Source organism: Macaca fascicularis, chromosome 19 (assembly GCF_037993035.2).
Source record: "Macaca fascicularis isolate 582-1 chromosome 19, T2T-MFA8v1.1".
Taxonomy (NCBI): domain Eukaryota; kingdom Metazoa; phylum Chordata; class Mammalia; order Primates; family Cercopithecidae; genus Macaca; species Macaca fascicularis.
This window is the reverse complement of record NC_088393.1, coordinates 40074380-40099475: the sequence shown is the minus strand read 5'-3', so window position 1 is coordinate 40099475 and position 25096 is coordinate 40074380. Positions and strand designations below refer to the sequence as shown.

Sequence of the window (25096 nt, the reverse complement as noted above, 5' to 3'; positions counted from 1 at the left end):
CTGTGGCTCCTCCTCCCGCACTCTCCATCCTCAGTGAGGAATGAACCTGTCAGGGAGCAAACCATCTTCTGGGGCTCTCAGCACCTCAGCTGTGTTATCGGTGGGTTTCACTGTCTCGGGATGCATATCAAAGGGAGCAGAGCCGTGCAGGGTCCACCCTCCCAGGATCTTAGCCCGCCCTCCTGGGAAGCGGAATGAGGGACCACAGCAGGGGCGCAGAACATCGGTGGTGTGGAAAGCTGGAGCTCCCAGCACTGGAGTGTTGGAGACTTTGTCTAGTCATGGGATGAGTTTTTCAATATATGTTGTCTAGGCAATTTCTACGATTTGTCAAGACAAGGAGCAATGACCTAACCCCATTTCATAAAGACAATGAATATCAAAATTAAAAGGCCACACGAAGGTAAATTCCAGTGACGGCAAATGGTCTCCTCACCTCTCCTTTCCTTCTCCCTCACTGACTTCCCCTTCCACAAGGGGCTTGGCTTTTGTCCCATTTATCTTTTCTCTTTTTTTTTGAGATGGAGTCTTGCTCCGTCCCCAGGCTGGAGTGCAGTGGCGCCATCTCGGCTCACTGCAAGCTCTGCCTCCCGGGTTCACACCATTCTCCTGCCTCAGCCTCCCGAGTAGTTGGGACTACAGGTGCCTGCTACCACGCCCAGCTAATTTTTTGTATTTTTAGTAGAGACAGGGTTTCGCCGTGTTAGCCAGGATTGTCTCGACCTCCTGACCTCATGATCCGCCCACCTCGGCCTCCCAAAGTGCTGGGATTACAGGCTTGAGCTACTGCGCCTGCCCGCATTCATCTTTTCTTTTCTTTTTTTTTTTTTTTTTTTTTTGAGATGGAGTCTCATTCTGTTGCCCAGGCAAGAGTGCAGTGGTGTGATCTTGGCTCACTGCAACCTCCGCCTCCCGGGTTCAAGAGGTTCTATTGCCTCAGCCTCCCGAGTAGCTGGGACTACAGGCATGTGCCACCACAGCTGACTAATTTTTTTGTGTTTTTAGTAGAGACGGGGTTCCAACATGTTGACCAGGCTGGTCTCAAACTCCTGAGCTCAAGTGATTCACCCGCCTCGGGCCCCACGAAGTGCTGGGATTACTGGCCTAAGCCACCGCGCCCAACTAGTTTTTTTTGTTTGTTTTGTTTTTTGATAGTCTCGCTCCGTCGTCCAGGCTGGAGTGCACTGGTGCGATCTTGGCTCACTGCAACCTCTGCCACCCGGGTTCAACTGATCCTCCTACCTTAGCCTCTTGAGTAGCTGGAATTACAGGTGCCCACCACCACGCCCAGCTGATTATCTTTTTTCTTTATGGCACCTAACTCAGTGCCAAATTCATACACATCAGAAATGTCTGCTAAGTCTGTGCAATTAGCCTGGCCAAGGTCAGCCAACTCTGTTCAAATGCCAGCTGCTCCTCTTTGCTGAGGTGCGGTGCAATAAAAGTGAGCCTAGATGTAAAGTCTGGAGAGAGCCATGCAATATGCAAATACTTTCCAAGATTAAGAAAAAATGCCACCACTTGCAATAATACAGATTAATTTCACAGACAATGTTGATTGAAGGAAGTCACAAGAACATATACTATAGGCTGGGCAAAGTGGCTCATGCCTATAATCCTAACACTTTTAGAGGCCAAGGAAGAAGGATCACTTGAGGCCAGGAGTTCAAAATCAGCCTGGGGAACACAGTGAGACTCCATCTCTATTTAAAATAAAAGAATGTATTCTATATGCTTCCAAGTCAGCAAAACTAACGGCATCAGAAATCAGAATGGTCAGTGGGGAGGGTTCCGGCCAGGAGACTGCTGGGGTCCTGGAAATGTTCAACAGCTCAGTCTGGGTGCTGACACACACACACACACACACACACACTGCTAAGCTGTTCACTTAACATCTGTGCACATCACTGGATGGATGGTAGACCTCAAACTACAAAAACAAAACAATGGGGGCTGACCTGCCAAAAATAAGAACAGTTAGGTGATATCAGTTTATGTCATCTTCTCAACATTTCATCTCAAAGTGGAAAGTCTACATATTAGCAATTTTCCAGACATTAGCGATTTGAACTTAACCATCTTTTGAAGAGCAAGTACTCACCAGGCTTCTGGTTTTCTGAGCTCATCTTGGACTCAGCCCCTCCTTCTGCACCTGTGTCCTCAGGCTGGGGGCTCTGCAGGCGAGTGGCATCTTCTGCTGTAGGAGGCATCCTAGACGGGAGAGGCGGGGCTAACACCTGGCTCTCTAAAGGAGCTGCCCAAGTGGCAGAGGAAGGCAGGCAATAAATGACTGTGACGTGCCTGTGGCCCTGGAGTCAGACCCACACAGAGCTTATGACTCATTTAAGATGCCCCAGGCAGCCCGTCAACTTGGTTCCTTCCGATGAGGATGATGGGCAAGCACACAGGACCAGGGAGGCCTTCACTCTTTACCAAGGTGGTTTCCCTTCCATACTCACTGCTGCACACTTCCAACAGGACCAAAGGACAGAAAGTGACAAGCCAGTTTCCTGCCTCCCCTGACCCAGGCTCTGCGGCCATCTTCCCAGAGACCACCCCTGATACCAGTTTGGGCCTACTTCTAGAAATATTCTTCACATAAAAAAGAAATTATTGCCTTCTATACCTCTCTATCTAAAACACACGGACAGACACATGCATTTAAACATACGGGAACCTACTAAATTCAACGTGCTGCCCCATATTTTATCCTGCTTAGTAACTAACTAGATTACTTATTTTAAAATTTTAAATTGTGTTATTCTTTTGGTTCTTTGAACAGGTAACCACATTCATGTGGTTCAGTATTTTAAAAGAAGTCAAATTTGGCTGTACACTGAAAAGCTCCTCTCATCCCTGCTCCCCAGCCAGCCAGCTCCCTTCCTCGTGGGTGACAGTGTGACTCGGATTTTATACATCCTTGAAGAGACAATTCAGGCCTAAATGAGCAAACCTACACACACACACACACGCGCGCGCGCGCACACACACACATATGCACATACATGCACACACATGAGGAGGAGTGTGCTGTCTTCTGACAGCCACACACACACACCTGTGAGAAGGAGGGGTGTGCCTGTCTTCTGATGGGCCCAGAAGAAGCCTCTGGTGCAGCACTTTCCAGATTCAGGCAGCAAGCGTCCCCAGCCACTGCCCCTCCCCAGGCTCTGTGCAGTCGCCCACCCTCTTCTCCTTCTCTAGATCCTCCCCTGCTAGGTTGGTTCCTTCCTTCCTCATACTCACTGAGCTTTGACTCTCCTCAAACAGCAGCAAACCAAGAGCCTTCCCCAGCTGCTTTCCTGAGCCCTAGGTTTAGACTTTCAATAACCTTAAAAACTGGCACCTCCATAGCCCACCTCAGCCTCTCCTCCTCTGCCACGGGCTGTGCCTGGGAACCACGTGTCACTGTCCACCACACCAGCATCCCCCAGGCACCAGGGCTCAGACACACAGACCCACACTCCCTAACATCTGCCAACCGCTAAGTCCTGTGGCTTTCAGATCTGCTGGTCACAGTATGAAATATTCTCGCCATTCCTCTCTACCTGTCAGGATCCCCCATTCTCCAGGAGCTGTCTGAGATGGGGTCTCTCCTAGCAGGCTCCCTATGAAACCTCACAGTGCTCATACTGCTGCATGCTCTGTGTTCATGACGACGGGTATGTTAAGCTCTCTTAACTACAAAGCTACAGTGCGAAAGGGGCTGTGGGAGCCTTTACACAGATCTGGGGCTCAAAGTCGGTGCTTCCCATATGCCACCAAACCTCATTTTGGTTACATCTACTAAACTTTAATGACATCTTCATTTCTAAAACAGTATCTCAGAAGTATGGGAGAATTTTTCTTTTTTCTTGAAAGTGGATGGAAACTACCCTGTATCCTAATCCTATATGTATCCATTTTTATTAAGGTAAAAAACTAAAAAACTTTAGACCATACTATGTTCATCTTTGTCTTTTTTTTTTTTTTTTTTTGAGATAAGGTCTTGCTGTCACCCAGGCTGGAGTGCAGTGGCACAATCACGGCTCGCTGCAGCCTAAACCTCCCGGACTCAACCAATCTTCCCACCTCAGTCTCCAAGTAGCTAGAACTACAGGTGTGTACCATCATATCCAGCTAGTTTTTGTATTTTTAGTAGAGACTGGGTCTTGCTATGTTGCCCAGGCTGGTCTCGAACTCCTGAGCTCAAGCAATTCTCCTGCCTCGGCCTCCCAAAGTGCTGGGATTACAGGCATGAGCCACCACACCCGGTCCACATTATTTTAAATCCTCCTACTTTCAGCTGCAACTCAGGAATCTTTCAAGGTCACCAACCACCAACAGCCCAGCAGGCCACTAGCCTAGCAAGTCACTAGCCCAGCAGGCCACTAGCCCAGCAGGCCACTAACCCAGCAAGTCACTAGCCCAGCAGGCCACTAGCCCAGCAAGTCACCAGCCCAGCAGGCCACTAGCCCAGCAGGCCACTAACCCAGCAAGTCACCAGCCCAGTAGGCCACTAGCCCGGCAGGCCACTAAACCAGGAAGTCACTAACTCAACAGGTCTCTAGCCCGGCAGGCCACTAGCCCAGCAGGCAGGCCACTAGCCCAGCTGTACATCTTGGTCCTCACTCACTGGGTCTGCAGCTGCACCTGAGCTAGCTCATCACTCCTGTCCGGGACATGCATCCCTCACCCACCTGCCTCTCCAGGCTTCCCTCCACCTGCTGGCTACAACGTCCCCACCCTTCACGCTCCCCAGCGGAGACACCAGGGCTCACCCCCGGACCCCTCCTCTCACACCTCTGGGGCTCCCAGGCCCTGCCACGAGGGCTGTGCTCTTGCCACAGATGCAGACTGGCTGGAGCCCCGTCAGCTCCAGCAGAACACACTGAGAAACCAGCGGCTTCTCAGCCTCCACAAAGCCGCCTGGTCCAAGCCTCCATCCTCCTGTCCGAAGCTCCTGGCACAGTCTTTGTCCCCTACCCTCCCTTGAGTCTGTTCTCAACACAGCAGCCACGAACCATCTTCTGTTCAAGTCACCCCTCAGCTCAAAATCCGCTCATGGCTCCAGCCTCTGTGGAGAAAGAGCCCATTCCCTGCAGTGGCCACAGGCCCCGCAAGACCTAGCCCGGCACCTCTGGGTCCCTGTATGCTGCTCTGCTCCGGGCACCTTCATCCCTGCTCCTGGAACTCACCACCAAGTCCTTCCCTCAGCTCGTGGGGATCCTCCCAGGCGTCCGTGTGGACCGTCCCTCACTGGCTCCCCCTCACACATGGCCCCCTGTCTGGCGTTCTGGGAGGAAGCTCTGTGGTGTTCTTACTCACCCCTGCCCCTCCTGCTCCTTGGATGGACGATCCTGGTCTTGAGCAGGCCTGGTCCCTGTCACCCTCGGCCTGGAGGAAGCAGAGCAGACTTCATTTGCAAATAATCATGTGCGTCTGTGGAGCCTGTCTGGGGACAGTGCAGGGGTAAAAGCACTTTTTACTTATTTATTTATTTATTTATTGAGATGGAGGCCTGCTTCTAAAGCTACCAGGCCCTACAGACCCCAGATGCCTGGGTAGGCCGGGCCGGAGGAGACGTGGAGAGCGAGAGACTGGGGAATTAGGATGTTTAAAAGCATTCGTGTTTATGGGCCATTTAGAATAGCACAAGCGCACAGAGGCATGCCCGGAAGAGCCCCGAAGAGACCTGGAGTTTGCACCTCAGGCAGGGTCAAGGAGAGGACATGGAGAACTGCAGGCCTCGGATGTAGCTGGTGGAACAGGCAATGGCTGGTGGAACAGGCAATGGGGCAGAAGCTGCAGGAACTGGATGGAGGGTCCCCAAAAATCATGCACAGGATACCCACAGGGCCCAGCAGCTCCACTTCTGAGTAGCAACCCCAGAGAAGTGAAGGCAGGGGCTCAAACAGGTATGTGTACGGCCGGGCGCGGTGGCTCAAGCCTGTAATCCCAGCACTTTGGGAGGCCGAGACGGGCGGATCACGAGGTCGGGAGATCGAGACCATCCTGGCTAACATGGTGAAACCCCGTCTCTACTAAAAAATACAAAAAACTAGCCGGGCGAGGTGGCGGGTGCCTGTAGTCCCAGCTACTGGGGAGGCTGAGGCAGGAGAATGGCGGGAACCCGGGAGGCGGAGCTTGCAGTGAGCTGAGATCCGGCCACTGCACTCCAGCCTGGGCGGCAGAGCGAGACTCCGTCTCAAAAAAAAAAAAAAAAAAAAAAAAAAACCGGTATGTGTACACCTGTGTACACTGTACACAGGAGCACATCCACCACAGTCAAGAGGGGCAGCAGCCCAGGTGTGCACAGGCAGATGAATGGAGAAGCGAAACGTGGTGATCCATGCCATGGAGGACAAGTTTCAAAGGGAAGGAAATCTGACCCGGGCTGCAACACGGGTGGACCTTGAGGACATTCCACTGAGATGAGCCAGACACAAAAGGGCAAACAGTGGACGGTTCCACTGAAAGTGCCCAGGATTGGCAGATTCTTAGAGACAAAGGAGAGTAGGGGGCCTGCGGGGGCAGACTCTGGAATTATTATTTAAGGAGTATGGAGTTTCTGTCCAGAAGATGAGCAAGTTCTGGAGATGGAGAGTGATGATGGTTGCACAGCACTGAGAATGTCCTAAATGCCACTGAACTGTACACTTAAAAAGAATTTAAATGGCAGCTGTTGTCATGTGTATTTTGCCACAATAAAACACACGCAATTGAAGGAATCGCTGGGAGTCTTTTTAGCTGTGCTAACAGTGCTCTCGTTAAGTTTTGGGAAACCCTGCCGCTCTCATCCCTGCCCACACGCGGTGCATGTTTTCCTTCCTTCTCTCGTTCCCCTCTCTGGTGGGCTAGGCATGCTGTGGTGTTACTCCCTGGACTTTTAGGAGTTCCAGCACCTTCTCATATGGTAATTAGGCATCCTGAAGTTGCTGCTCATGTCTTTTGCCAACTTTCTTAACAGATGCCTGCTGTTTTCCTCCTAACTGGAAGGAAGTCTTGATACAGATCCTTCCCCCTCTGGAGCTGCCAGGATCCCTCCTCAGAGTGACTGTCACAGTCTCCCTGATACCCTCCATGGGAGGAGACGCTGGTGCAGCCAGTTTGGAACACTATTGGGTAGTAACTCTAACTACGATTTAGTAATCCCATCAGAAATTTATTTCTAAGTGTATATATTTGTAAAAGACATGTATGGTAATGTTTAAAGCACCATTACTTGAAGTACCCCAAACTGGAAATCTCCCCAGTCAACAGTAGAATGGGTAAACAAATAATGGTATATTCATACAAAGGAACATTATGTAACTGAGAATTTAGAGAATTTATGCCTCCTTTGAGCCTAGCTTCTGTAACTCACCATGGTGAGGGGGCATACTGTCTAATTCCATTCAAAGTACAAAACTGGGGAAAACCATCCCTGCTTTTCCACATCAGGAGAATGGCTCCTGTTGGGGAGGGGGAGTAGCTAGAGGGAGGGGAGGCTCTGAGCCAGGCTCTGTTTCTTGATCTGGGCTGGTTACACAGGTATACTCAGGAAACACATCACGTCTGATGTGCGCACTTTTCTGTATGTGTGCTATTTGTCAATAAAAAGTTAACGATCCTTTCTGTAAGAGATGCAGGTGAAATACTATATTTGAGATCGCTTTATAATACGCCAACAAAAGCAAGTGTGGGCTGTGGTAGAGATAAAACTAGATTTTCAAAATCTTGGTCATTATTACAACTGAGTGATGGGTACATGGAGACTCGTTAAAAACTCTTCTACTTTTGGCCGGGCGCGGTGGCTCATGCCTGTAATCCCAGCACTTTGGGAGGCCGAGGCAGGCGGATCACAAGGTCAGGAGATCGAGACCACGGTGAAACCCCGTCTCTACTAAAAATACAAAAAATTAGCCGGGCGCGGTTGTGGGCGCCTGTAGTCCCAGCTACTCGGGAGTCCCAGCTACCTGGGCGACAGAGCGAGACTCCGTCTCAAAAAAAAAAAAACAAAAAAAACAAAAAAAAAAAACTCTTCTACTTTTTTTTTTTTTTTTGAGACGTAGTCTCACTCTGTCACCAGACTGGACTGTAGTGGCGTGATCTCGGCTCACTGCAACCTCTGCCTCCCGGGTTCAAGCGATTCTCCTGCCTCAGCCTCCTGAGTAGCTGGGATTACAGGCATGCACCACCACACCCAGCTAATTTTTGTGTTTTTAGTACAGACGGGGTTTCACCATGTTGGCCAGGATGGTCTTGATTTCCTGACCTCGTGATCCGCCCACCTCAGCCTCCCAAAGTGCTGGGATTACAGGCATGAGCCACCACTCCCAGCCAACTCTTCTACTTTCATAAAACATGTCCTTAACACTTGTGAGTTGTATTTCCAAAAAACAGCTCTTCCAAAAGGGAGACAGAAATTCACTTACGGGGTCTGGCTTAGGCTTTCTTCAAAAGCTGGTATCTTTGCGTCTTCACGTAATTTTTTCAGTTGTTCTATATGTTCTGGATTATCAATGCCCATTCCCATGGACAAAATTTCAGCTCGAACATTATAATCAATGACAGAGGTTTTTAAATTGGAAAGGTTTGTAATGTGCACCTTGAATCAATGAAAAAAATTGAACATTAGCAGGAGTCACTCTGAATTTTAACTGAAGCACAGACACTCTTACAGGGCCTCTCTGGTTCATCCTGCCACGTCGGCTGCACTGCGGCGCTTGCCACGATATGCATGGCTTCCCATGGCAGCATCTGGGTTGCTTCATACCTGAGGCTCCATCTGAATTGTCCAGGCCTTGCCCCATGCCACAGAAATATGGGCAGGTGGTGGGGGGGGGTGGCAAGAGCAAATCTGGGATAAACCCCTAGTCATGACCAACTTGCAAATCTGGGATAAACCCCTAGTCAGATGCATAATTCTTACATCTTTCTCATTCTTTCTCAACTCTTTTTACCTCCTGAGGCTCAGCATCTGCCCGTGCCTGGGAAGGGCCTAAGCCAAGAACCTGAATCCTGTTCTGGCCCATTTCTTCTGTTCATCTTTTCTGCAACCAAAACATCCTCATCCATTTCCATTTATACAAAATTAAGTAAAACACAAAAATCTCTAACAACCTGGCCCTGTTGGTGGTGGTGTGGGTATAGGAGGGGCCGTCCCTTCCATGGTGAGGGTGGAGGGTGCTCCAGGCCTGCCTTGCCTGGGGCCTCTTCCCAGGAATGTGTGCCCACCGGGGAATGTGTGGAGGAGCCTCTCTCTGCTCAAACTGGGTGGGAGCAGGAGCAGGTGGAGACGGTGAGGGCAGGTCTGTTTCCCTCTGGCTGCCGTGAGCACTGCCACACGCACTGCAGTGTGGACACATCCACCCGGTGGTTTTTTTTCTTTACTTCAATCTCTTTTAAATCTCCACTTAATAAAATTTCTGCTTTTCTCCCCCCAACAAAAAACAAACACAATAATATCACAGCATCAACTAAGATGCCCAAATCTCCTCATTTACCTGCATTTGTAATCCATATTTTCTCTTCTGAAAACCATTTTCTGCTTAGTCCTAAACCTTACATCCAAATTCCCCTTTTAACATGTTAAAACTTTTCCAACCTCATAAAAATAACTTTCAGCAAAAGTTTTTATAAACTGACTCTGTTAAATCTTGTAAGTATTCATAATAAGATTTAAGTCTAACACAGCAGAACTGTGAGTGGAGTGGAGCTCTTGGGGAACAAGCAGGGAGGGTGGTGTCAGCAGCCGTGGAGAGACACAGAGGCCGGTTGAGGGGCTGCTCTGCAGGATGGGGGCTTCGTGTGCTTTGCTCCCAGAGGGAACCCAGTGCCCAGCACTGCTCCTGGCACGTGGCAGGTGCTCAGTAAGTGCGTGGGGAATGGGCAAGTTAGAAACTGTCAGCATCAGAGAATGTCACATGGAGTCCTCACAAAGCTTTGTTCAGCTGCATGTGTGTGTGTCCGTGTGCCTCACATACGCAATGCACATGTGTGCTGGGGTTACAATGTAAAATGTTCCCCTGAACAAAAACTAAACCCACAACCCAATTCATGACCCAAATAACATGAAAAACACCTCTCCCTAACAGAGCCCCAAATAAGTCACCGTTTCTGTGCAGCAGTCATTCAAGTGACAGCTTAGAATAATCTGGATAATTTTAGTGGCCCATTCAAACAGATTTATTTTTAAGAAAAATGCATACTTACCATTGGATCAATCCAAACTGTATTTCCCAAAGCCAGGATCACTTTTGCAACATGCAATTTTCCAACAATTTTATGATGGATGTACCTAGTAACCTGAAAAAAGCACTTAACATTATTTTAGGTGAGGCTTCAACAAAATACCTTATTTTGTATACACCATACAGTTTGCAAAATATTCCATGTATTTCATTTGAGCCTCACAGTAACGCTATGAGGTCACAGAGGTCACCACCCCCTTTCGTCCACAAGGCTAATAGCAGAGTTTAGTGAGGCAGATGTGGAAAGGAACTCGCCCATGGTCTCTTACTAGTGAGGTCCCAGAGCTCAAGGCAGGGTCTGTGCCTTTGGGACCCAACACTGTACATTTCCCTCTGTGGTCATGCGTGCCCCATCTCCTCCATCACCTGCCAGTCTGTCTTTAAAGCACAGATGCCTGTTTCTTTGAAAGCTCAATGAAAGTGAAGTGAAAGTTGTTCCTCCTGCTCTGAGGCTGTCACTGCAATGGAGCGGCCTTGCAGCCAGTGACACTGGAGCTGAGGGCCTGGTCTTTTGTGTACCCCTCCCTGAGTAAATGGCTGTTGTTTTCTTTCCTTCTTTTTTTCTTTGACACAGGATCTCTCTCCACCACCCAGGCTGGAGTGCAGTGGCATAATCATAGCTCGCTGCAGCCTTGAGGGCCCCAGCAATCCTCCTTCTTCAGCCTCCCCAGTAGCTGAGACCACAGACACGCACCACCACACTTGGTTAATTTTTAATTTTTTTTTTTTAGAGATGGGGTCTCACAACGTTGTCCAGGCTGGTCTTGAACTCCTAGGCTCGAGCAATCCTCCCATCTTGGGCTCCCAAGGATTACAGGTGTGAGTCACCACGCCTGGCCATGGCCGTTTCCTCTCAAGGAGGAACACAACAGGCAGGACCTGTCTAAGCAACCTCTCATGCACATTTTCACATGAACAAAGCAGGGCGAAAGGGACCTGCCCATTTCCGTCCCCCTTGCACTTGGTGAATTAATTCGGAAGAACGGACACAGGAGAAGCTTTCTCCATTCCCACAGAAGGCTGCTCCTTCGAGGGAGACTTTCGGTCAGTCATCTTCACAGGTCAGGTGTTTCTTGGGGAAAGGACTGTGACTTTCTTGCTGATGACTACATCCCCAGAACCCAGGAGGGCACCTGGTACACAGGAGACGGTCATTACAAAGAAGGAACACCACTGCCTTGTGATAAAGGCTCCTTTAACTAAACTTAGAAGAGTAAGGTTGTGTGTTTATCCTGCATCATGGGATACAATAAAAGTGAATGCAATAAACATGCATTCACTTGTTTATTTCCTGGATAACGTTTAACTTTGTTTATAACCCAAACTGTTTTTACTTTGCCAATTGCAATGACTTATTTCATGTCCCATTTGTCGAATTATGCAAAATGTAACCTTTCCTTGGAGAATCGGAGCACTTAGCAACACAACTCATGCTCCAGTGATGGGCAGGACTGGCTGCAGGTCTCTCCCTGGCCACAAGGGCTGGGCCTTCCCACTCCACTTGGACGGCCACGTGAGCCCAGATGGGGTCCCCTTCTGTGCCTGTGCCTCAGCACGAGTGGTTCTCTTTGCTTTCAACGCCCATCTGTTCTACTTGGTGACATCCTAGTTATCCCACGAAGCCCAGAGGAAACAACCCTTCCTTTGGCAGCTTTTCTGGCCTCCATCTCTCCTTCCTGGCCCATCGTCCCTGCCCCAGTGGAATCACCTGGCCTCTCCTGAGACCACCCACTGTGCCCCCTCTTTGGCTGGAGGGTCCACTTTTTCACTTTTTTTCTGTTTTTTGATTTGTTTTCTTTAAGAGACAGGGTCTCGCTCTGTCACCTAGGCTGGAATGTAGTAACACGATCATAGATCATTACAGCCTCAACTTCCTGGGCTCAAGGGATCCTCATCCCTTGGTTTCCCAAACTGTTGAGATTATAGGCCACAGGGCCCAGCCTGGAATTTTGTAGGTGCTTCCCCTGCTTAGGCTGATGGGCAATTTATTTTACCGACATCCCTACTTTATACCGATTCTGTGAGCGTAAGCACAAGGTTAGTGGCTGTGGCAGTGTTGCGGCTGCCCAGCACCTCTCTGAGGGCTCAGCTGGGATGTTCACACACTGTGGGGATCTGAGCAGACCGCGCTTTCCCTGCCCAAATGTGACACTCTAAATCCAGACAGGCCTCAATTCTGTGTATATTCTGGGTTAAATACATTCTAAAAGTCAACACTAGATAAAAAGCCAAAATAACCCACCTTCGGATTCCATTCCATTTCATTGTCTGCAGGTTTCACCCTACAGACAATAAACTCCACAGCCTGCGGGGGAAGCGCGTGGAAATGTTCTGGGAGATATAGCAGCTGGTCTCTTGTGACAAGTCCTGTCCTGCCTTCGTCAATGAACTCTACGAGGATGTCATCCAGGGCCCAGGCGTCTTCTTTTTGGCTCACTTCCAACACCTGAACCCTGGAGAGCAACATGGCATTGGTTCAACACAGAGATTCCAGAAAGGACTGTCTTTGCCTCAAATCACCATGAAATGGAAAACATATAAAAAGACTCCGAAACGCCATGATTTTACTCTATACTAGAAATAAAAACTAAGGCCTTCAGTAATTCAAGTGGTGGATTTGTTAAAGTATACATAGGTATAAAAACATGTACTTTTGAATAAGAGTAAATCCTTTTATCTAACAACATAATAAAAATTAACATAGCAAATTAAAGTCACAAAGTTTTTTTCTTTTTGTCTTTTTTGTTTGTTTGTTTTTTGTAGAGACAAGGTCTTGCTCTGTGGCCCAGACTGGAGTGCAGTGGCATGATCATAGCTCAGTGCAGCCTCGACCTCCTGGGCTTAAGCAAACCATTCACCTCAGCCTCCCACAGTGCTGGGATTACAGGCATGAGCGACGTCACCTGTCAAGTTTCAAAGTTTCTGAATTCAAGGTTATCACCAGGTGGCGCCAGGTGTCGATTTAAGGGAAGTGGGTGCAAACAAGCATGTGATTCAGACTGACCAGGTTGGAACGAACTATGCCAGGTATCGAGTTGACCTGACACCACGTTCGTAACATTGCCAAGGCTGTTTTCTTATCTGTAGAAAGGGAATGATGCACACTTGATAGGAACTTGGCAAGAATTAAGTGAGTTAAAGATGTATGTGTATGTTGCACACAGTGATGGCGCAACGGGTCACGGTGTCACCACGCTCAGGAGCCTGGGGAAGAGTTTCCCACGAAGAACTGGAGCAGATCTGGGGGTAAAACCCCGCTGTCACCAGGCTCACATACACACTCAAATGGACAGAGGTGAAAATAGGAACTCAATACCATTTAGTTATCGCATGCTTCAAAACTTTACAGGTGAAATAAACAGATATGTTACCTGTGAAAAAGCGTTTTTTCTGCTAATCCATACAATCCAAACTTCTCCACCTTTTCCACAGTTGTTTTATTAGAATCCTTAAAATACTCATTCATTTCAGCATTGAGAGTTGCATAAAGATCCATGTGTTTATCAATTATACGGCCAAAGTAATTTGTTGCATTCAAAATGTAAAAAGGTATTATCTGAAACATATATAGTAAACATGACCAGGAAACAAACTTAGTCTAAACTGGAGATGTACACACTCCCTGTATCTGCAGAAATCAGTACCCAACCTAAGAAACCAAAGCTTAGCAACGTGGATTTAGAAATAAACTAGGAAGCTAGCCAAAAAGGCAAGGCAAAACCAATACCTCACATGGTCACAAAGAATTAGAGTTTCACTTTAAATCTAATGGAAGATTTTTTTATTTTGCAATTTCATTATTTTAAATCTTCATTATTAGGTGTAAGTGTTCCTTTGTTTACCTTCTAACTGCACTTTTATAGAAATTCTTCTTAAAATAGCATTGCTGTCTCTTGAGACCTTCCAATCTTTTTTCAGGTAACAAGACACATCTTATTACGAGCATACTGTTTACCAGCTTCCAGGGTTGCAGGGATGAAACTGTGTCCTACAGGGACCCTCGGCAATCCAGAAGTGGACAGAGAGGCCACAGCTTACGTGTGCTGGAGAAGACAGCCCTTCACAGGTTAGAGTAGGCACGGGGACCAGCGTGTGAGAAAGAAGTTAGTGTGCAGAGGGCAGAGACACTCTGCATGAAGGCAGGGAGCCCTAGCTGCCCAGAGCAGATGCCAGGAGTGAGAAGTAGGCACTTGGCAGGATGGGGGAGAGGGCCGGGCTGGCGACACCCACAGGCACCAGTGTCTGTGCCTGTGCGGGAGGAAACAGAGGGAAGCAACAGACCTGAGAACAGAGAGCTCTAGAAGAGGCAAGAGGCCCTCCCTGGAAACAGGCTCAGCCAGTGTGATAAGCGAGCCTGGAAGGCTTCACCTGCCTCCACAGTGGGTGAAGGCTGGAGCCCCTGCAAAATCTCTACACTGTCCCTCCAGGGACAAGAGGGATGAAAGAAGAGAAAACCAGGTAAGAGTTCAGGAGGGGAACAGGGCCAGGGAATCTCAGAAATCTTAGACACTACATCACCATATTCATTTTATACAGTACATAAACAACAGAAATGGGAACTCTGTGAAATCAGAAAAGTTACCCTGACCCACACCTCCTCCAAAATGTCAAGAAAACAAATTCTATCCAAAAACGAGCAGCAGCAAAGTAACAAGGTTAAATCAGATATGAAGTCATCATAAAATAACAAAATGTATAATAATATATAAAAATAAAATAATTAAAAAGAGAATAAAGAGCAGAAGAACCATCCCTGCAGACAATGAAACCTGTTAGAAAGATACATCCAGCCGGGCACGGTGGCTCAAGCCTGCAATCCTAGCACTTTGGGAGGCCGAGACGGGCGGATCACGAGGTCAGGAGATCAAGACCATCCTGGCTAACACGGTGAAACCCCGTCTCTACTAAAAAAAAAAAAAAAAAATACAAAAAACTAGCCGGGCGAGGTGGCGGGCGCCTGTAGTCCCAGCTAATGTAGTCCCAGCTACTCGGGAGGCTGAGGCAGGAGAATGGCGTAAACCCAGGAGGCGGAGCTTGCAGTGAGCACTCCAGCCTGGGCGACAGAGCAAGACTCCGTCTCAAAAAAAAAAAAAAAAAAAAAAAAGAAAGATACATCCACAAACAGATTAAAACTATAACCTTCAAGAAACACTGCATTTAGTTTGTTAACTAAGAAAACAATACATGTATAAAAGAGTAACAGATCAGAATTACAACAACTTAGAAATGAGGTGACAGAACGCAGGAAAGAGTTAGAAATTTTTTAAAAAAATTCAATAATGAAAACTGTAGTGGGTTGGATGGTGACTCTCCCAAAAGAGGTATGTCCATGTCCTAACCCCCAAGGTCACTGTGACTTTGACCTGACTTGAAAACAGGGTCTTTGCACAGGTAGTGAAATCTGCAGACCAGGAAATGGCTCTGGGTTATCCAGGTGGGCCCTCCCTCCAATGAAACATGCTTTATAAGGGGCACAGAGAAAAGGAGGTCATGTGAAGATGCAGGTAGAGAGAGAGCTACAGTGGCTGCCAGCTGAGACACAAGGACGCTGGGCGAGACAGGCCAGGTCACCTTCTGGAGGCTGTAGAGGGGCACAGCCCTGCTGACACCCTGATGTTGGACTCTGGCATCCAGGAACATGACAGAAGAAATGTGTGTGGCTTTAAGTCACTAACTCGGTGGTAATCTTTTACAGCTGCCTAGGAAATTAACACAAAAGATACTGCCCTAAGGGAAACAGGTGAAAGGGAGAGAAACTGCATGCTCAAAAAGAAATGAAGAAATTAATAAAAAGGGATTTGAAAGAAAATAAAAAAAATCCTTAACTTGGCAATTCTCTGCATCTTATTACAGAATTTTCCTCAAAGAAATTATCACGAATGTCTTGAAAAGATTCATGTAATCACTGTATTATTATTATTATTATTTTTAAAATTTGTTTGTAGAGACAAGGTCTCGCTATGTTACCCAGGCTGGTCTTGAACTCCTGGCCTCAAGTGATCTGCCTGCCTCAGTCTCCCAAAATGATGAGATTACAGGTGGGAGCCACTGTGTCCAGTCACTGCATTATTTTTAATGGCCCCCAAATAGAAACATTTTCTGAAAATATAATTGAAAAAAAAATCCTTAAACTGTCATCCATTACTGAATTTGATCTTGGCTTATAAATAAGCTGGGGCCCTGAAATAAGGCGCCTTGTAAGGACGCATGCCTCTGGTTGGATTAATGGTGGTATGTTAATACTGATCACTGGAAGACATCATTACATCTACTAAGATCCTGCTTAACAAATAAAACACGTTTATTAACATGACCATTCGTCAGAGGACACAAGGATCTTTAACCGAACCTACTTTAATGTATCCAAATGAAGGTAGGGCTTGGCTGGACAGTTTCCTGGGCATGTCCGTTTCTGGATTAATACGGTGTCGGTCAGGACAGATCCTCTTGTCTCTGAAAATGAAATGACTAGATTTACCATAAATAAGTAATAATTGTTAATGTGAATTTTAATGCTTTCTTCAGAAAATTAATCTGCAACCTAAATCAGAGAACTTTTATTCCAAACACCCTAAAAATTGAATAACCACATTAAATATTTCAGATGACATTAATAATATATAAATAAGTACAAATGGATTTTACATTTTAATTAACACTGAATAAACTCAGTAAGTTACTTCATTATTTCTCCAGCAAACTTTTTTTATTTTTTTTTAAGAGTTTGGTCTCACTCTGCTGCCCAGGCTGGAGTGCAGTGGCAAGATCATGTCTCACCACAGCGTCTTAACTCCTGGGCTCAAGAGATCTCCTCCCACCCTATTTCTCTAGACATTCTAAAATGCATTATGTAAATGGACAAAATATATTTTCAAAATAAAGACTGAATTACAAATACATTGCCATAATACACAACAAAGGCCAATCGACCTCTAACCCAGAAGCCATTCCTTAACTACAATGCTGCTTCCACACTGAGAAAAAGTTGAAATTGTCATTTTAAAAGTCAATATTTGAGGCTGAGCACTGTGGTTTGTGCCTGTAATCCCAGCACTTTGGGAGGCCAAGACAGGCAAATCACCTGAGGTCAGGAGCTCGAGACCAGCCTGGTCAACATGGTGAAACCCTAACTCTACTAAAAATACAAAAATTAGCTGGGCATCATGGCGGGCGCCTACTTACAGTCCCAGCTACTCAGGAGGCTGATGCAGGAGAATCGCTTGAACCCAGGAGGCAGAGGTTGCAGTGAGCCAAGATGGTGCCACTGTACCCCAGCCTGGGTGACAGAGCAAGACTCCATCTCTAAATAAATAAATAAACAAATGAAGTCAATATTTGGCTGGGGATGGTGGCTCATGCCTGTAATCCCAACACTTTGGGAGGCTGAGGTGGGCGGATCACTTGAGGTGAGGGATTTGAGACCAGCTTGGCCAATATGGCGAACCCCATCTCTACTAAAAATACAAAAATTAGCCAGGTGTGGTGGTGCACACCTGTGATCCCAGCTACTCAGGAGGCTGAGGCACAAGAACTGCTTGAACCCGGAAGGCGGTTTCAGCGAGCTGAGATCATGTCATTGCACTCCAGCCTGACTGACAGAGCCAGAGACTGTCTTAGAGGGAAAAAAAAAAAAAAAAAAAAAAAAGTCGGTCTTCTTTAAGCATAAATAGAAGTGCTGCTAGTAACACATTTAATGTACCATAATTCAAAAACGTTAATGTCAACAGTTATCTTTAAATTTAATCCAGCAGCTACGTATCAGACACCCATGTCCCAGCCTCAGCTGTCTGTGTATCAAGCAGTGGTGGTGTGTCTGGATCAGGCAGAGAAGCCCCATGACTGTCAAGGTACCCATGCTCTCCAAGCTGATCAACACAATCAATGCAGTCCCTAGCAAAATTCCACAAGGTTTCTGAAGAAACTAATAGGCTCATTCTAAAATATACACGGAGGCCAGGTGGGGTGGCTCAAACCTGTAATCCCAGCACTTTGGGAGGCTGAGGCAGGTGGATCAACTGAGGTCAGGAGTTTGAGATTAGCCTGGCCAACATGGTGAAACCCTGTCTCTACTGAAAACACAAAAATTAACTGGGCATGGTGGCACATGCCTGTAGTCCCAGCTACTCAGGAAGCTGAGGCAGGAGAACTGTTTGAACCCAGAAGGCGGAGGCTGCAGTGAGCCGAGATTGCGCCACTGCACTCCAGCCTGGGTGACAGAGCGATACTCCATCTCAAAAAGAAAAAAAAAGATACAAAAAATAAAATGTATGTGGAGGTGCAATGGATTTAAAATAGTCAAACAACCTTGGTGAGGACCAAAGCTGGAGGACTCATACACCAGCTCCTAAGACTTGCTATGAGAAAGTGTAGTACTGGTATAAAGTTAGACCAATAGGCCAATGTAACAGAAGAGAGTCCAAAAATGGACCACATATACCATCACCGGGCTTATGGCAAATGCATTAACGCAGTGAGAACCAAATGATATTTTAAATAAACGATGCTGGAGCAAACCATTATTTATATGGAAAAAATCAAACCTTGCCCCAGATTTCACATTACACATATAATTTTTTTTCTTTTTTCTTTTTTTTGGACATAGGGTCTCATTCTATCGCCCAGGCTGAAGTGCAGTGGCACAATCACAGCTCACTGAATCCTTGACTTCCCAGGCTCAAGCGATCTTCCTACCCCAGGCTCCTGAGTAGCTGGGACTACAGGCATGTGCCACCACAGCTGGCGTGTATGTGTGTGTGTGTATAAATATATACACACACATATATGTACACACATATATAAATATACACACACACACATATATATACATATACACATATACGTGTGTATATACACACACACACACACATACATATATATATATATTATTATTATTATTTTTTTTTTTTAAAGAGACCAGGTCTCTGTGTGTTGCCCAGGCTGGTCTTGGAACTCCTGAGCTCAAGTGATCCTCCCACTTCAGCCTCCCAAAGCACTGGGACTATAGGTGCGAGCCACCATACTTGGTCATACATACAAACTAATTTAATATGAATTATAAGTGTAACTGTGAAAGCTAAAACTACAAAGCTTCTAGAAATACAGGAGAGTGCCTTCATGACCTTGAAATAGACATTTTTTTTTTTTTTTTTTGAGATGGAATCTCACTCGTGGTCCAGGCTAGAATGCAGCGGCACAATCTCTCACTCTGTCACCCAGTCTGGAGTGCAGTGGTGTGAACTTGGCTCACTGCAACCTCCGCTTCCCAGGTTCAAGTGATTCTCCTGCCTCAGCCTCCTATGTAGCTGATTACAGGTGTGTGCCACCACACCCAGCTATTTTTTTTCTTTTTTTTTTTTTTTGAGACAGAATTTTGCTCTGTCTCCAGGCTGGAGTGCAATGGCGTGATCTTGGCTCACTGCAACCTCTGCCTCCAGGGTTCAAGTGATTCTCCTGCCTCAGCCTCCTGAGTAGCTGGGACTAGAGGTACACACCACCACGCCCAGCTAATTTTTGTACTTTTTTAGTAGAGAAGGGGTTTCACCATGTTGACCAGGATGGTCTCCATCTCTTGACCTCATGATCTGCCTGTCTCAGCCTCCCAAAGTGCTGGGATTACAGGCATGAGCCACTGCACCTGGCCGAGATAGGTAAATATTTCCTATAAGCACACAAAAAAGTAACCTGAAAATACTTCATCAGGCTGGGCACGGTGGCTCACGCCTATAATCCCAGCACTTTGGGAGGTCAAGGCAGGCAGATCACGAGGTCAGGAGATCAAAACCATCCTGGCTAACATGGTGAAACCCCGTTTCTATTAAAAATACAAAAAAATTAGCCAACTTGGGAGGTTGAAGCAGGAGGATGGCGTGAACCTGGGAGGCGGAGCTTGCAGTAAGCCAAGATGGTGCCACTGCACTCCAGCCTGGGCGACAGAGTGAAATGCCATCTCAAAAAACAAAAAACAAAAACCAAAAAACTTCAACAAAATTTAAAATGCCTGTTCATCATCAGCAGAGTATTAAAAGAGTGAAAATGCAAGCCACAACTTGGAGGAGACATTCTCAGTGCACATATCACACAAAGTACTTACGTTGGGTATATATAAGCTACTCCCCCCACAAACCAAGAGAAAAAAGATAAACACTCCCTGTAAAAACCGGTCAAAAGACCTCAACAGGCACTTCACAAAAAGAGGATGGCCAACTGTCCCACAAGCCTATGAAAAGATATTCAACTTCATTAATCATTAGGGAAATGCAAATTAACATCACAATGGTTTACCACTCCACCCCTACCAACATTAAGTGCTGGTGAGGGTAGGGGACAACTCAGGCTCTCTCAGACAGTACTGACCAGACCAGAAAATGGCCAGATGCTTTGGAAGAGTTAAACGCATGCCTACCCCATGACCTGCCACTTGTACTCCAGAGCACCCAAGAGAAATGGGTGCACATTTCTACAAAAGACATGGCCAAGAGTGCTCCTAACAGCTTCAAACATCTTAGCCTGATAGTGGAAACCACCCACAGGCCCATGAACAGGAGAATGGATACACACACTGTGATACAGTCATACAACAGAACACTGAGCTACAAAACAAACCACAGATACACACAACAACACAGACGAAAGTCACAGACATGAGGCTGAGAGAAAGAAGCCAGACACGAAAGAGAACATACCACGATGCCATTTCTATGGAGTTCAAAACCAAGCAAAATTAATCAACACTGACAATCCTGCAGAGGGGAGGGCACGTGGGGAAGAGTGCGAGGGAACCCCCGGGCTGCTCCCTCAGAGTGGGTGGTGGCTTCTACAGATACATGACAATTCACCACATTGCACCAGTTGTGCACTTTACTGCAGGTTATACATCAGTTTAATTAGAAACAAATCACTGGCTTACTTGCAAAAACCAAAAGCCTTCAGATACGGACAAAGAAGTCTTCCGGCTTTCTTATCCTCTTTGGCTTCCAGAACTCCTGCGGTGAACTCGTACAGCTCTGCAGGGACCTTGGCGTCCGCTCGCTCCAAGTAGCGCAGGATGCCCACTGCGTGGCTCGCATCTTTCTCCGTCAGCAGCAAGACAGATTTGGCTTTCTTATCTCCCTGTTCTGCAGGAGAACCCTGAAAATTGGGGGTGAATAAACCCTGAAAATTGGGGGTGGATCATCTATATCCCAGTCTGACTGAGGAAACCTTGTGGACTCTGAGCTTATCATGACACAGAAGATGCCAGTAGAATATGGAAGAGAATAAAAATTCACCAAACCTGTTCTGCGTGAAAATGATCAGACATGCAATACAGGCGTCCACCAAACACTTTCGGTGAGGCAGGGAAGCTGAAGTGAATTACACACGTGGCATCGGTGATGGCCAAGAGTGGGACGCAGTCGTCCGTGAGGGCTGCAGAGAGAGAGTCTGACAATGTCACATGCGCTGGAGTTACCACACATACTTTAACCAGCAGTTCCCGCAGCCACACTGCGGTAGATTTCCGTATCACATTTTACTTTTTTGGATGCAAAGAAACTTCTTCCCCATTTTTTCCCCAAAATGCCACAGCCCAGTGCTTAAATTCCAGAGAAAAGTGGTCTCCTTGTTGGCCTGAAAAATGTCTCTTATCACAAATCCCAGTGGCCCATATACTTTTCACTTATTCTATACATGTTGACTTTTATATTTTTAATATTAAATTTAGCAATCATGCATGACTATATATATATATATATATATATATATATAGCTTGAGGCTCACTATCATAATATATATGATCATATATATTATATAATGGTGGCTGCCCACTGACGTGAGAAATTTACCTCAACATCAAAATCTTAGTGGAGGTTAATTTTTCATTTTGAAATTAACATCCTGGCTAACACGGTGAAACCCAGTTAACACTGCTAATAAACTCTTAGTAAACCTGGGGAATAATGAGAAATCTGGAGACGAGATACATAAATGAATGAAAGATAGGATTCCTAGCTCAGCCTTCACAAAATAGAAATAGAAATTAAAACACTTACCTAATATAATTTGAGAGCCAGAACTTAACTTCTTCCACTGTTCTAAAACATTTTGTAAGTTAAAAATCATCTCTTTATGCATCTTCAAGCAAAATATTGAATTGCTTTCTACTACCTAAAGATGAAACCAAAGAGGCCAGGCCACAGTCAGGATATAGGCTGGAAGCCAATTGTTCCATCAATAATTGTCAATGTAAAGCACTTTAAATGATTTCTGAGGGCACTACCTCACTGATCCCATAATTCTTAAGAATGAGATGATTATAAACTGAAATATATTTCCAAAATTCAGTTGTTTTTGTCTAAACTCTTGCTCAAGTGAAACAAGGAATCTTTTGCTAAAACTATTTTGCTTCCTTTTAAAATAACACAGCTATACTTGTATACACACACACATACACACAGACACAACAGATAGAAAGTCCTTGTTGACCACAGTATCATGTAACTATACTTCTAGCTCACTGTTGCAGAAAGGTAGATGTACTATTAACTATTTGGTAGTTGGCTTCATTTCTACGTTTTACCACTAATATATACAAAATAAAACTGAATAAATCTTTAGCCAATTTATTTGTTTTTTGGCTATACGATATCTTTTACTGTTATCTTCTCAATCTTCTTCTTTTTTTTTTTTTTTGAGACAGGGTCTCACTATGTTGCCCAGGCTGGTCTTGAACTCCTGGCTTCAAGCCATCTTCCTACCTCAGCCTCTCAAAGGGCTAAGATTCAGGCATGAGCCACCTCAATCTTCATAAACAGAGGGTACAGAAGATGTTGTCATGTCTGTAAATTGATACTTTTAATACTCCACCAAGACAAAACTGCCCTGCCCTGAGGAATGCTGCTGCAGGGGAAAGGCCCTGCCCACCCACCTGGTTCCTCCCCAGCACCAGGCCTCAGCCTCCATGTTCTGTGAGCAGACCCCACCTCCTCTTCTGATTGTTGTTAAACTTGTAAAACTGTACTTCCCTGCCACACAGTCAACTACCCCAGTAATTTTGTGATGACTTGAGATTCAACCAGTTGAAACAAACGGAACATTTTTTATATGGAGATGGGCTCACCTTACACACTACTTCCGTTTCAGCTACAGAGCAGGTGAAGATCAAGGTCTTTTGTGCCTGACTTGGAATGAAATCAAGAGCTTGGAGTAAAGTAGAAGTCTTTTCACATTCTAGGCAAAGATGTACTACCTGGTAATGAAGCACAGAAACAATGTGACTTTTTAATATGCTAGATGCTCCAGATCCACTTTCTATAGGTGTTGGGATTTTAATAGAAAAGAATGTATAGGAGATCAATATATATTTAAATATTCAACTACAATTGTATTTCACTCATAATTTATATATGAAATCAAAGTTGTAATTGTTTAATAGTAAGCCATGAAGTAAAAGTTACTTGCTTATGTTCATCAGCCCCCCACCAACACACACACACATACACACACACACACACACACACACACACACACAGAATTACCTGTTGGACATTGCCATAGAGAGCAGCCTCTTCCATGGCTGTGATCACAATGTAGGGATCATTCATGAACTCTTTGATGAGATGTTCTATATGTTTGTTCCAATGAACTCCAACTGCAACAATCTGATGTGGTGCAGATTCCCTTTCTTCAACTTCAATATTTTTTTTAAAGTTATCTAATATAGCAAACATCTGAAAAATTAGTATAATTAATTTCATTTTTATTTCAAAAGAGTAGGAACTAGTGTGACAGAACATAAAACGTTAGGGATCGTATATTTTCTGTTCTCAGAGTGGGGAAAGTCTTTCAAAAATAAAAGGAAAAGGCTGGGTGTGGTGGCTCACACCTGTAATCCCAGCACTTTGGGAGGCTGAGGCAGGTGGATCATGAGGTCAGGAGTTCGAGACCAGCTTGGCCAACACGGTAAAACCTCGTCTCTACTAAAGATACAAAAAATTAGCTGGGCATGGTGGTAGGCACCTGTAATCCCAGCTACTTGGAAGGCTGAGGCACAAGAATTGCCTGAACCCAGGAGAAGGAGGTTGCAGTGAGCCGAGATTGCACCATTGCACTCCAGTGGGTGGGACTCAGTCTTAGAAAAAAAAAGGCAAAAACTAAATAGGAGAAAATGTCAAGTTTAAAGTCAACAAATATCCTACAATCTCCATTATAAACAAAACTGAAGCACAAGCAACATCTTGGTAAACATGCATAACAAACTAATAAGAGATTAATGTTCTTGCATAAAAACTTCTAAAAACTGATTAGCAAAAGATGATCCTACCAACAGAAAATAAGAAAAGGAAATGAACAAGCAACTCAGAGTGAATACAAATGATCAATACAAATTAATGTTCAACCTAAAAAGTAATCAAGGAAATATAAATTAGGCTGACAAGATCCCACTGTTGGCCAGTTAGACTGGAAGAGAAAGCTGGGCCAAGCCTGCTCTGGCAGTGGTGTGGATAGCCTGGCACATGGCTGACAGGAGTGCACATCAGGTCATGCTTTCAGAAAGGACGCTGCACAGAGCAGTATGCCTAGATACCTGTTTTACAAAAATCAGAACCTGAGACTTCAGAGGAGTTCGGGAACCCTGCACAGCCCCATCATCAGTAACAAAGCCTGAACTGGAAACTGAGGCCATCATTACTTCCAAGTGCATGCCCTTGATGATCATGTGACACTGCTTCCAAGAAAAGCCTTACAAGAGCTCAAAGCCTATGACCCATGAAACCCCTCTTAGGAATTCATCCTAAAGGAAACAGGTGCAAAAAACATGCATGTTCTGTAGCCACACACATATACAAATTATGTTGAATGTCCAAAATTAAGACAGTTTTAAAACAAATTCTGTGATGTCCAA

General features: G+C 45.7%; 1 protein-coding gene across 1 annotated transcript in view; it reads right to left on the bottom strand.

Annotated features, from left to right (window-relative positions):
• Positions 1–25096, bottom strand: part of TDRD12 (tudor domain containing 12) — a 105312-nt gene that overhangs the window by 6384 nt on the left and 73832 nt on the right. Inside the window, exons 17-28 of the mRNA XM_005588746.5 lie at positions 23730–23921; positions 23312–23440; positions 22245–22359; positions 21487–21620; positions 21121–21341; positions 16568–16667; positions 13586–13770; positions 12457–12667; positions 10177–10269; positions 8397–8569; positions 5308–5376; positions 2102–2211 (exon numbers count right to left, since the gene is read on the bottom strand). Coding sequence (XP_005588803.3) covers positions 2102–2211; positions 5308–5376; positions 8397–8569; positions 10177–10269; positions 12457–12667; positions 13586–13770; positions 16568–16667; positions 21121–21341; positions 21487–21620; positions 22245–22359; positions 23312–23440; positions 23730–23921 — 1732 coding nt within the window. The remainder of the gene's footprint in view (positions 1–2101; positions 2212–5307; positions 5377–8396; positions 8570–10176; positions 10270–12456; positions 12668–13585; positions 13771–16567; positions 16668–21120; positions 21342–21486; positions 21621–22244; positions 22360–23311; positions 23441–23729; positions 23922–25096) is intronic.